Below are 13,581 nucleotides of genomic sequence, written 5' to 3' on the forward strand. Positions count from 1 at the left end.
TCGATTGACTCCGGGAGAAAGCCCTCGGTGCAACCGTGCATGCATTTAGTGTTGTTGCATAAGAAGTTGCGGGGGATCCAGCCCTCTGTGTGCGCTATAATGTTTTGGTTTTCTCTCACTCGTTTTCTCCCTCCCTCTACACCTCACTAAGAAAATTAAATATACAGTGCCCCCCAAGGACAGTCACGTTTCAAGAGTGAAAGCACATTTAGGGGGATTCGCGGCACAAACAACAAATGCCGCAAATATCCAAAGCGATAAAGAAAGGGCAAACAGATGCATTTTGTGGACGCACTTTGGCAGGATAATGCTGAGGAAACAGAACAAATAATGAGGCAAAAAGGACACAGGCTGGAGAATGAGTTGATAGACTGAACGTGCAGCATATTAGAGAGGTGCAGAGAGAGTGATAGCACACTAGAGGATAGCTAGCTTGACTAAGGATCAGGAATAAATGACGTGGATGAACGCCCCATGAGGGCAATAAGAAAGAATTACTGACGTTTATATGAAATTATGGGAGTTGATGGATATTATCAAAGAGTATAATCAAAAATAATCATATTAATTATAATATTTCCGGAATTAGCATTTGATTTCCTTTCATTTCCTTTCCCTTGTTCTGGGGCTGTTGTATGGATCCTTTTTTGTGTACTGAAAAATACCAGCAGGAAGCAACACAACGAGTGGGGCATTTTCCTCTCTGTCAGTCTTGGTGTGACTGTAAATTACCGTACTGTACGTGGTTACTGTAAATGTTACTACCAGCAGTCCTACAGATGCAGTTTATATGGGACTGCTCAGTTCCCGTTCAGAAACACACTCTACATTGTAGTTGGTAAGGAAGGCTGTGAGTAGTTCCAATTACTTTCACTGTGTAGATGTTTTGGAGTTTGTTTGGGGTCTCTTGATCGAAAAGCCACTACCTTTTCTCAGCAGTCTTTCTACCCTGGCTTATTCTCTGATGCGTGTGTGTTTGTCCTACAGGTGCGTAGCCAGGGTGTCACAGAGGAGCTGAAGTGCCTGAGTTTACTGAATGCCCTGGATAAGGACCAGGACATCCCGGACCAGCTGGCCCAGCTCTTTGGAGAGCCCTGCATCAAGCTGGCCGAAGGCATCAAAGCATACATCTCCAAGGTAGGAAAACGAACCACTGACATTCACAATGAGTACAGTTATACAAGGTTTCATTCTAAATTTACATGTATTTGTTTTAAAGAAAGAAAATCGTACCCAGTAATTAATGATTTATGATTGAAACTCCTAAAACATTGTTTTGTAGAATAAATGGCAGAATAAAGTAGGGCTAACAGTTTTTCACTGATGAACAAACTCTCACGCGCACTCACATAAAGAGAAATATCAAGAAGGAGCTTTAGACTGTAAATCATGTATTTTGGTTATCAACCTGTAATGGAGTCTGTCTGGCCGGCTCTGCTGACCCTGGGCTAAGGGACAGGGGGAGGCTGGTTTCAGCATGAAGGAATCTGCTCAGTTACAGTGAGCAGAGAAACATCTGTGCGGACCGGTGCAGAGCTGACCCTCTGGGTGGGACTAATTAACCGTTATTTGTCATCGTAATGGAAAAACCCGCCGCTGCGAGTGGACTTGAAGAGAAAACCTAGACGGCTCGTTGAGAAGACTCAGTTCAGAGTCTCTGTCCTGAAGTAATACCGTCTCTTCCAGAGAGCTCACCTAAAATATACGGTTTGTCCAAAATAATTGCTAAAATGATTTTTAATTAATATTGAACTCATCATACGGATGGCTGCTTTGAGACGTTTTTGGGCCAAACCCTAAACTTTTGCACGGCTTATATAAAGTCATTGGCGACTTGAACCATATTTTGTTATAAAAAAAAGAGACATCAGACATCAGCTTTTAATAATACTTCCATATATTCAATAATAGTAATAATGTTTATCACTCTTCCAATTTTACTTTATGGTCTGTTTCATCTGCACAACCATCTGTTGGTAATTTCCAGCCAGGATCTCAAGTGTATCCTTAGAACAGCAATAAAATGCAAAATAAGACATTAGGTATTAATCATATAAATGTAAACCTGTCTTGGAAATGTAATATATGATGCATTGAGTGGAAGAGAGCTGTTATTAGTATCGGAAATGAGGAAGTTTCAAGTAAGGCCGCCTTATTTGTCTCAGTTTGTACATGACACACTCAGCTGAACGTTGGCCGGCGACTCAACTTTTCTATAGACAAACCTTTAGGCTACGTTTGACTCATTTCCGTTATTTGGAAGAAATTAAAGAAACTGTGGAGACGTTGTCGCTGGTGGTAGCGTTTAGGGAATTAGAGAGGTTATGGCAACGTGGCCGATCCTGGCTTTTGACCTCGCTGCCTGGGAGGGTGTGTGCAAATATAACCATGACTCTCTGTTTCAGGCAGTCAACAGTGTATCACAAAAATAATTAGTAACTGATAAGAACCTGTGTGTAACTGCGGATCTTTTTTTCTTTGTCGCTGTTAATACAGTGGAAGATTTCAGAGTATAAACATTTGCGTGTTACAAGTTTACATTTATGAGCACCAATTTTGTGTTTCATGAGTCTGTACTTGAGAGCTTTGTGCCCCTGGGTGTTTTAAGGCACATGTTAGCACACACACAGACTTGCAAATACGCCTCTGTCTGTGTGTGTGTGTATGTGTCTGCATGCTTTTGTATGCCTGCCAAGTCCTTGGATTAAACCTGCTTGGCTTTTATCAGCTTTATCTTTAAAGCTGATGCAGTGATGAGCCTGTGGCCGGACTCGCGGCTAAATCGATTTCAAGTAAGGGTGGGCGCCTACTCACGGGTGGCACCGAGTCACCCCAGGGTTGCTACAAACTCAAGTTAAGTGTTACCATAAACAGGTCGTGAGCAAGCCCTGTCCCTATCAAACATGCAACCTTGCTCTGTCACCAGTGCGTGTGTGGGGAGGGTTGCTGAGCTTCATCTGCTGCTATTTTTAATTTATTGAGTAAGCCCAGTGACGTAAGGACCAAACGAAGCTGAGTTCCATTTTTTTTTTCCTTTACCTGTGCTTAGTCTCATTCTCTTATTCGTTTTCTGTAGCAAACAAAATTCCCATCCCTGTTTTCAACTAGCGAGCTAAAGGGTAAACATCTGAAGAACGCATCGGATAAGTGAGGAATTATAGCGCGATCAACGCTGAACCAAAAAACAAACATGCAGTTTGAGCATCTGTTATCTTCAAACAAACAAGATACTGTATTCTGCTACACTGTGTAATTGAAGCAATAGTTTGACATTTTGGAAAATACACTTATGTTCTTTCTTGCCGGCAGTCCCAGCCAAGAAACAGTCCTGCACTCAAAACCCCATAAAAGAGCAAAATGTCACGTCTATAATTAGGTTTTTGTACAGATTAATGAAAGCTGGCGATTGTTGTTTAGTTTGGGCAAGGCTAGTTGTTTACGCCTGTCTCCAGTCTTCCTGCTAAGATAAGCTAACAGTCGGCTTGCTCCGGCTACATCTTTACCGTGCAGACGTGAGAGTGGTATCGGTCTTCAATGACACCTGTTGGCAAGAGAGCAAAAGAAGCACATTCCCCTAAAGTGCTGAACCACTACTTTAAGATGTCTGCAACCGAGCCCACTTTGTAGAGATGTTGAGTAATAACTCCAGTTTCAGTTAACTGCAACTGAATATTGTCCAGTAATATCGTAGTTTGAGATATCCTCAAAAGATAATTAACTTGTCTTCTATGTGCTGAATCAAAGATATCTTCATTTGAAATTATGGCTCATCAAAACTACATTGAACTAGTTATACATTTTGAGCAGACCAGACTGAACTGTAGTTGATCAGATTCTCCCTGCTACTGATCAGAATGTAAATCAGATATATCTCAAATTTGTCATAAATGCATTGCAGAAGTCTTTATTGAAATGTTAAAGGGCAAATGGGACGTCTTATTGTAGGTGTGCGGGGTCCACGTACAGTTAAGTCTGATCTATACTTTGAGACCCACATACTGTAGTTGGAGTTTGTCACATGGAACCTGTTTAGGTTATGTTATTAAAGTCACGGTTTAGATAAAAGAATGAATAATTGGTGGCTTTAGTTCTCTTCTCCTAAATGTGAATAGTCTAAAATGATGCCTTTTGTTTAGTTTTCTTAGGGCTCAGATAGTAGAGAAGCCACCAGGTGTGGAACCGGTGGTTTTTATTGCCGGTTCCCCGTCTGTATGTCAAAGCGTCCTTGAGCAAGACACTGAACCCCAGATCGCTCCCGGCATGTGCGAGAGAAAAAAATATAAATTGCTTTGGACAAAAAAAGTGTCCAAAGTGCTGAATGTAAGGTCTCTGTGTTAAAACGCTTCAGCCTCAGGGCACCGCTCCTTCTGTTTCAGCTGAGTTCAGGTTCGTAAACACCTGGTATTACTTGGTATCAACTTGTGGGATCTGATCGGACAAGTGATGTTGCAGTCCTTGTTTTGAATTGAGGCAGGAATTTATATTTCCGCAGTGCATACAAACGTGTGTTTTTACACACCAAAATACCACGTTATCCACTACTATCAATAGCTCTAGTATATGTTTTTTCCTGCGGGCATTAAGGTCTAAACCTGAGAGTCACATGGCTTAAAAAAAAAAATTTACTCACACAGATACAATCACTGATAAAACACTATTAAGTCACATTACCATTTCCCGTACACTCCTGCAGTAAGCAAACAGATTGCGACTGACATCAGTGCATATGTTGAAACAGCATGAAAATACCAACGACTCCGGGAAGCTGTTGTTTGGGAAGCTGTTGTTCGGGAAGCTGTTGTTCGAGAATCGCCCCCACCACTCTCTCACACACACACACACACACACACACACACACACACACACACACACACACACACACAGTCATTCATAATCTCACTGAGACACTCCGTTGATATAAGTCATCTCCTTGGAGACGCTGCCAGGAGGACTTTTCCCACTTAGTCTGACTGTCTGGACACTTACAGTAGTGGATCGCAGGCCTACTCAGTTCCTACCGCCTACACACAAACAACCGCTGTCTGCCTCTCTTGTCCTTTAAGTTTACCTCACTTTTTCTCCCTTTTTCCTTTTACCTCACCTGCCCCCCCCCCCCAAAAATCCCCCTTCTCTCTCTGCTCCACTTGTATGATACAATCGGAGAGTGCTGCTCCATGCCCTTGTGGTCTTCACTGGACAGGAACAGGAATGTCTAGTTTTTCTCCAGTGTGCAGAAAATGCATGCAGTTGTTTATGACACACGTCCAAACAAATTTACTTCCCATTGCTCATTTCCAAACATTCACACATGCAGATGCTGTCATTATCAAGCTAATCCAATACCCATCAATTTCCATGTCAGCACTTCTCCCTCCCTCCCCCCAATCGATGCTGCTGGAAAAAGAGGAGCGAAGAAGGCCTACGCTTGAGCAGGGCATTTTAACCTTTGTCTGCTCCAGTTAACAGTTCAACATTGTGGTTGCGCTGCAGTTTGAAAGCCGTTTGATGATCACTTTCCCCCCCGAGCCAATTTTGCAAACCAGCACTGTGTTGTGTTCTTTGGTCAACTTGCGTCACTGGATTAAGGTCTCTAAAAAAGGAATTGAGTCGAAAAGCCAAAATGGTGGTTACATCAAGCGCCATCTTTTCCCTTATGAAATACTTTAGTGAAAATACTGGAGATCCAGATTTTTCACCATGCCGTCAGTGTACTTTTAAAAATCTGTACAGATGAATACTTGGGTTCGTTAGCAGTTATACCATATGAATTACACTGGTTTTACAACTGGTTTAACTGGGCATATCCTATGTTGCAATCAGGGTCTTAACTAACTACCTTTTAGGACACAGAAGTCATGCCCTCGGTATTTTTTTCCCTTTTATGTCCCTTTCCATTTTTCAGACAAATATAGGAGGTGGATGAGTGATGCTTTCTCAAACTTAAACCTAATCCAGAAGCATATAGGTAACATTTAAAGCCTAAAATGTTTATACATTTACAAAATATACCCTGGTCTGAGATTCCTACCTCATCCCTCTATTTTTATGTCACAGCAGGACCGCAGTAGCCGAAAGGTCTTTTGAGGAGCTCATGATCTCTGTAGCACAGGACTAAAACTCTGAAGTACTGAAAAAGAAAAGGGCAGCAAAGAGTTTGGTGAGGCCTACAGTACTGTAAGTCTTCACTGATGTCGGCAACTGATGTACTCACTGATAAGCTGGGTGCCAGTGGTACAAAAGAGACTGGAGGGGAGGTTTTCCTCATTACTCTCAAAGGCAGTTTTCCTTGCTAATTGGTTCACCCGTGGAGCTTTATAACTCACATGGTCTGGTTTCACTGGATCGGCTACCGACTTTGCTGTTAACTGCCAAGCCTGCCGTGGCGTCAATCTCCCCTTCAAACTCTCTGCAAAAAAGCAAATAAGGTCATCTCCCAAAATGTCAAAATGAGCCTCTAACCCTGACTGGTGATGCTCAGTTTTTCTTTTCAGTGACGTTCGTAGCATACCCTGCGTGTTGATGTAATACAGCAAAAGGTCGCTGTTAAACAACAAGCCGCATTCCTGGTGTCAAATATAGGCCAGGTCTAACCACAATGGCCTGTTGCTGCAGCTTGTTGGTGTCTGTAAGGCATCCCAGCTGTCGCAGCTAGCACTCATGTGCTTCGGGGAGCCCTGATCATGACTAACAATCCAAAATCACTGCTCTTTTGCAACAAGTAGAAATATTTTAGACTCATAGTACTTGGGCTGAAAGCATTTAGTGCTTTTGGGGGGGGGTGTCATGAAACAGGGAACTGCGTCCATTCAAGTTAAGAGGGAAAAAAAAAGAAGGCAAACGTTATGAAAACTGTTTCGTAACTGACTTTGGACTAAGAAGTCAAGTATCTGAGAAGTCCAAAGTCAAAAAATAAGGTTTAACTATCCACGTAAACATAATAAACCTATCTATCTAACTGTTCTGTAATAACACAGAGTTCACTCAGACTACTCACCCCTATTTCTTTTTGCTTTTAGCTCTGGCAAAAAAAAAAACCAACATCCCAACAGGTCCAGAGCAGAACCTTGGGCTTGGTTCACTGATAAACTTAAACTATGGGGTTTGGATGCGTGCTCAGCATGGCCTGCAGTGAATGACGAGCAGCGAGTGCGAAAAGGGCAGAGCGTGAAAAACGAGGTGGACAGAAAAGAATGCATAAGAATAGAAGGTGAACAAAAGGAGCGTTAGAACAGCTACGGCTGCAGTTTCTCTCTTGGAACTTATTATAATAAGTGATGGCTCTGGATGATGATTTACTTTGTGGGGTCACACATGCAAACGCACTGTATATAATGGAACCCGCGACTGACCGATGACGATGATGATGTGACAAACGTGTGTGAGAAAGGATGACGGAGGAACATAACGACGACGACAGTGGTGCTGGCACGAAATGATAAAGACGGTGCTGAATGTGTAGACAGGAGTTACTGATGCGAGCGTACCGAAAAGGCGTCCGGGTCAGAGGTCGGGCAGACCTAAGCCAAACTGGAGAAACAGAAGGGAACAGTAATGAAAACAGTGTCGGAATGAGAAGGAAAAACAGCTCTTAACAAACCCAGCTGGACAGGAACAAATAAAAAGGAAGGAGATGAGAGAAAGTTGCTGCAGGAGAAAGATGAGAAGAGAGCAAAAAAATGCGGTGAGCTAGCGACCGAGGAAGAAAAAAAACTAAAAAACTTCCCGGTGAGATTTTATTTATACAACACTGTGTCGAGACAAAAGAAGGGAAAGAATAAGATCAAATTGGCTGAGTTAAACCTCAGCGGGTTCAAACAATGTTTTAACGAACAAACACACACACATCAGATATACTTTACAGTACTGCTGAGTATTTTTCCAAATCAAAAGCATTCGGATTGATTTCATTCCTCTTTTGGAAGCCATCTGTTTCAGACCATTTCATTCATGTATGAAAATCAACTTGCAGATGTTTAAAACTTGATTGGGGTATACTTAAAAAAAAAAAAAGGTACCCAATTAGTCAGCTTTTGGTTGCATTAATCATAGCTGGGGAAAAAAACCCCAAACAATGTAAATATGTATGATTTTAGGTCATTTGATTTTCATGCTGTACGGGTATGAACTGAAACCAATGACTTACTGTAAGGTGGGTCATGAATTTAGAAGCACATTTTGTGCTTTGTACATGGTAATGTATAATTGCTTTGAAGTTAATGGGGTAGACTTTGCAAAAAACAGCCAGTATGTGGCTGTAAAGAGATAAATAAGAGGCAGAAAACGACAGGAAGGGGAAGACAATAAAGTAGTGCTCCCCCCGGATTGTCCTCCTGTTTTGGCTTTTTACGATCTTCCCATCTGGAGAATTCGGATCCTCGGGCCTTTGATTCTCTACCGCCATGTGGTGTAGAGTGAAATGCTGTATGTGACATACGAAACACACGCAGAAGCGCTGGACCTCCGTTCCTTCTTGAAGAAGTAGAGTTATTTTGTTATCTTGCATACACACACACACACACACACACACACACACACAGTTCGTGTGATTGGTTTAAAGTGAGACAAGGAAGCGCTAAAGGTGGAGAGGAGCAGGGGATGGAGGACGGAGAAGAGAAACAACACAGGAGGATTTGGGATGGCATGCGTGTATGTAAGCTCAGGTATTTAAGTCTTAAGCTCTCAGCCCCAGTGGAGGCCAGAGTAACTTTCCTTCTCTCCTATACCGCGCCGTCCGCCGTTTAAGAGACGGCGCTGTGACATCCGCACGTGCTGAGTCAAACTGCCCATACATCAGCCCTCGGCTCCGATTCGCAGCGATGGCTAAGACTCGGAGACAGGGTCGAGGGTTAACAGATCCACGGCAGGAATTCATATAAGCACTTGCTCGAACACTCCCTCCCTTAAAGATCACTCTTACTTAATGACTGCGGTAAATAATGGCTGCGAGCATCTTAGCCCGACTGGCTGACTTTTGATTTTAGAAGAGATGGCGGGTCAGTCCGCTCTGCTTGTTTCCTTTATTTTATCCTACTTTACCACATGCACTGCGGATAGCTGTGTGCAAATAGCTAGATGCTACAGTGGCTGGGCAGCAGTTATTTTGTTTGAAGAAGAATGTTTTTCCCTCCTCTGGTTTAGGTCAAAGGGGTCAAAAGCAGCCTCCCTGCACTCGCTCACCTTCAGCGGAGTACAGGGAAGGGATTCACCTTTCGTTTTAGGGAGGCCGGGCTTAGAAATTAGCAACTGAAACCCAAGACACACTGGTTCTTTTTTAGTTCTCGTTTTGTTACAGAGGGGAAGAATACAGTGCGTTTCCTTGACAAAGAAGTCTGACAAACGAAATCTCCACTCAAGGCCCATTTCATCCCTTTTTCCGAAATCTTTCAAACGTTTAACACTGTCTTCATCAGTGGATGGAGTTAACCCGGTTAAACTACTATTAGCTGCAACTATCAACTACTGTTTGGTAGGTTAAGAATGAACTTTGATCCTAAAAACTAATGAAAGTTCACAAAGAACGCAGAAACTGGCATTTTCTTTACAGAAACTGGCCTTTGATAAGCTCGAACCTTTCAGAAAGCAGTGAAGCAAGGAATTCAGTGTAAAAATTGCTCTTTGAAGCTGAATTTGGGTTCTGCAATGAAAGAGGAACTTGGATGTGGAACGTTCTGCTCATTTTTGTGACACTGTATAATTTGTTTACTTTTATTAATGATAGAACAAAAAAAAACAGTTATTAGCAGACTTGGAGGCTAAGACCCTAGTTTCACAACACAGTATGAATCTGTTCCTTTCATCTCTCCCTCTGCTGGTCTCTGCTTGCCATATGAAAGACCCTGTGTTTTATAAGTGCACAGTTTAACAACAGTGCTACCAGAATTACCCTGGAACAACAGGGGAACACTGTACTGTACAACATTAATTCACAAAGCTCTGATAGAAGTCAAAGGATCAGAGACACATGACTCTGCAATTTATCAGCAAGCATGAACATTTCATTACCTTTAAGGATTTTTAAAAACTCATGAGTAAAGCAGGTGAGACTTTGATTCTACAGTGAGCCTTAAATAACTTTGCCAACATGAAACCAATGAGCCCATGCAAGAGTCAGTGTCAGACAGTGTAATCTCTATATTAAAAAAAGGAAAAAAAAAAAGAGGCCTCTGATGTCAGCAGACCACCGGCATCCGCTGTTTTCTACGTAAACGCACCGGAATAACTGAAATTTTGACCACATTCGGCACAATTCAGCACATTCTGGCTACTTTTTCTGTCCGGAGCGCTACGTGCATCAACTGGTGTTACCACCGGTGTGTGTTGCACTTAAAACTTTATTCATTCATAAGACAGTTGCTGTAACTGCTGTGTATATGTATTTGTTTTTGAAAGTATTGTTTTTTTGTTTGTTTTTTATAAACGAAACAAGATTGTAGTTAAGATTAACTAAATATAATCTTATATTTAAGATTAAATAGTTGTTTTGAGTCGTCTTGGTTATAGATTAAGTTCATTTAGACAGACCACAAGGTTTTGTACATATACCGCCCTGTGAATAATTAACGGATATAATAACGAGTCTTATGAGAAGAGAGACTAAATCTATTAGGGATGGACAGATGAATACTTCCAATACTAAATAGGTTTTTGAGCATCAGTAGCATTAAGCGGTTACTTAACGAATATGAGTCAATCTCATGGTGGCTCACGCGTGAACACGCTTCTTAGTGCGTGAACTCTGCTTTTATGCTGCTCTTAACATAAGCAAAAGAACGAAATGTTGTTAGTTCTTATCAATCACACATACATGGTTATTTACCTATAAAAAATTTTTAATTTTGAACAGACGTGATGTACTGATAACGAGGGAATAATAAAAAGGCCCAACGTTTGGAAAAATCTGACGTAATGAAAATATATTCTGAGGTAGCCCATTAGTAGTGACTTGGTATCTGCTCGGAGCCAAGTTTTGTGGCGTCACCCACCATTAAAGCAGAGGCTTAATTACCTTTTATATCTTATCACCACCCAAAACTTCAATGAGCATCAAAAGGTCGCCATCAAAAGAAGGTCATCTCACTCTCTGATGATGCGGAGATGGAGGGCAGCATGACGTAACCGTAACATCGTGGTTATTCAGAGTGATGAACACTTGGTTTTGTCTGGGTTCCCCCCCCAAGCCAAAGAAACACGTTGGCTTCTGGGCAGCAACTCCTTATCTTAGCTCTACAGTTGGCTATTGAAAAACAAATGTCAGTCACACACACACAAAAAAAAAAGGGGGGGGGGGGTTGTTCGTGATTTCCAGCTGATACACAAACACAAAAGACCCCTGTGTCTGGCGTCGCCCACCCTGCCTCTTTCCATTCATCCCTCGGGCTGAGTTCCTGTCCAGCGACCCCGGAAAATCCTCCCCAGCCTCCATCTCTACGTCCAAACTCCTTCACTCTGATACTTGAAGAGTTTAGTTTCCTTAACTTTTTAAACACTAAAGGCATGAAGCTTCGGTGCTGTCACGACATGTGTATTAAATTCGAAATTCCAGACTCATTTCATTTTTAGGGGAATTTCCCCAAACACAGGATGCTCCCGTCCGATGAACAATTTACGTGCATACAGCAGATTCCCTGGGTATTTCAAAACTCATAATGAGGCTCACAGTCAGCCGGCATCTGTTCAGCTTTAACTCGTACTACTTTAACTCTCCCCGGCTTAGACCCTGATGAAACTTTGCCTCTCCGCATCAGTACTTTCCCTCCGGATTTCCCACCTACAGTAATGTAATTTCCAGCTTAATATCATACGTCATTTAATGAAGCAATAATGTATTACTAATTGCTGCTTTTGTGCAAACACTGGGGAGATGGAAGCATACCAACAGAAGCCAGGCGCTGCTTATTAGCTTGTTATGAGATTTATTACTTTGTCTCAAGGTCTACTATTGGCTTTGACCTTCGGAGCTTTATCTCACTGACCATTACTGCCAAACATCTGAAAGACTTTCATTATTACGGACTTTTTTGAGGATTGATGTGCACAGTCCTTTATCTAGAATGGAACACTCAGCATTGAATGAGCTGATGAGTATTTAGCCCCTGAACATTGGGTGTTCCCCTTTCTCAAAAGCTTTTATTGGATTCTGATTCTCCTTAGACTAACTTTCAGGCTGCTCTTTCCTTATTCAGTTCTCTTTAAGACCCATGAACAAGCTGAAAGTCTGAGTCAGTGATCAGATTGATGATCAACCAGAAAATAAATAAATAAATAAAACTGGCGTGTGGGGGTGTTATATATCCTTTTGATACACAGTAGATGTTATTCACATATTCCTTATCTATTATCCTGGCTACGAATAATCATACGAGACAAAGACGGGAGGAAATGGTGGTAACATTTCGTATGGGAACAAACGCAGAGAGAGTCAAAAGTGAAGAAAATAAGAGGGTGCAGAGGTTAACAAAAAAAAAAAAAAAAAAGTGGATAAACTGTAGCTGAAGTGAGGGCGGAGAAGCGAGAGTGCAACAACAGAAAAACAGGAGACACAATTTTATTGCCCTTGATAAGGCAGGACCATACACGTGTGAGCAATAACAATCATCAGCGGATTGCAACACACTCATCTCACACCTGCTGAAGGAAAACAATGAACTAGACGTTGGAAGTAGTACACTGTATTTCAAATGAAACAGGGAGGGGTTGATTCGACCTACCTGTAGGTAACCTTGATGACAACTCGTACTTTTTATTGAAACTCTCGAAGTTCTGAGGTGAAACCTACCAGCTGCCAGAGCGAAACCAGTTTTGAAAACAGAAATCACTGCAATCAGTGGATTCACTCGCAGGGGCAAAAATAAATCTGCGCTAATTTCTGTGTCAAGTTTAAGCTTGGTGAACTTTGATATTTGTCAGCGGCACAAATCGGAGCGTCCAACTGTCAAACTGCCGACCTTTGATGCAACAGAGAGCCAAAGAGACTAGAATGGAGGAAGGCTCTCGAAGCTAATTAGCTGTGTTACACCCTCCGCTTTCAGAGCTTTTAACTCTTTCCACCATGAAATGGTTCACAAGCCTGCGAAAAAAAATGCCACTGGGGAGTAAATGGTACAGTACGGAGAAAATAGAAAGAAGCTCTGGGAGCTACTGGCTATCGCTGGCATGCCGCTAGCTTGTTAGCGGTTAGCTCGTCAGCTACAGATGCACATCATTTGCTGTGTCACTTTCTGGTGTGACCGGGCCTTGACGGAGTGCAAAAGCTGTCAAAGTTATTTTTTTAATGACTTAAAAACATTAAAAATTCATTTTGATGCTGTTAAAAGCTCATCTGGGTTTCATTCAATCCTACACTATTTTACTTTCGTGTCTTCTTGTATTATATTTCATCAATTGTTTTATCACCTCACTTTGTAATTTTTCCCCACAGCTTCTTTGATTTAGTATATGTTCTAGATTAAAACAGACAGCACTGCTCTGATAAATCCTTATAAGGATGTAAAACCTGATGGAAACATTATGCAATCCTCCAGCCTTAAAATATTTTTACATTTTTTGGAGCATTTACAGACCAAACATTGTTATAACATCACA

At 41.8% G+C, this 13,581-nt stretch overlaps 1 protein-coding gene across 1 annotated transcript in view; it reads left to right on the forward strand.

Moving 5' to 3' along the window:
* The window catches only part of tnfsf10l (TNF superfamily member 10, like), a 58,323-nt gene that overhangs the window by 28,593 nt on the left and 16,149 nt on the right, over positions 1-13,581 (forward strand). Inside the window, exon 2 of the mRNA XM_040141049.1 lies at positions 988-1,137. Within this exon, the coding sequence (XP_039996983.1) occupies positions 988-1,137 (150 nt within the window). The remainder of the gene's footprint in view (positions 1-987; positions 1,138-13,581) is intronic.

This window comes from Xiphias gladius, chromosome 12 (genome assembly GCF_016859285.1).
Source record: "Xiphias gladius isolate SHS-SW01 ecotype Sanya breed wild chromosome 12, ASM1685928v1, whole genome shotgun sequence".
Classification (NCBI taxonomy): domain Eukaryota; kingdom Metazoa; phylum Chordata; class Actinopteri; order Istiophoriformes; family Xiphiidae; genus Xiphias; species Xiphias gladius.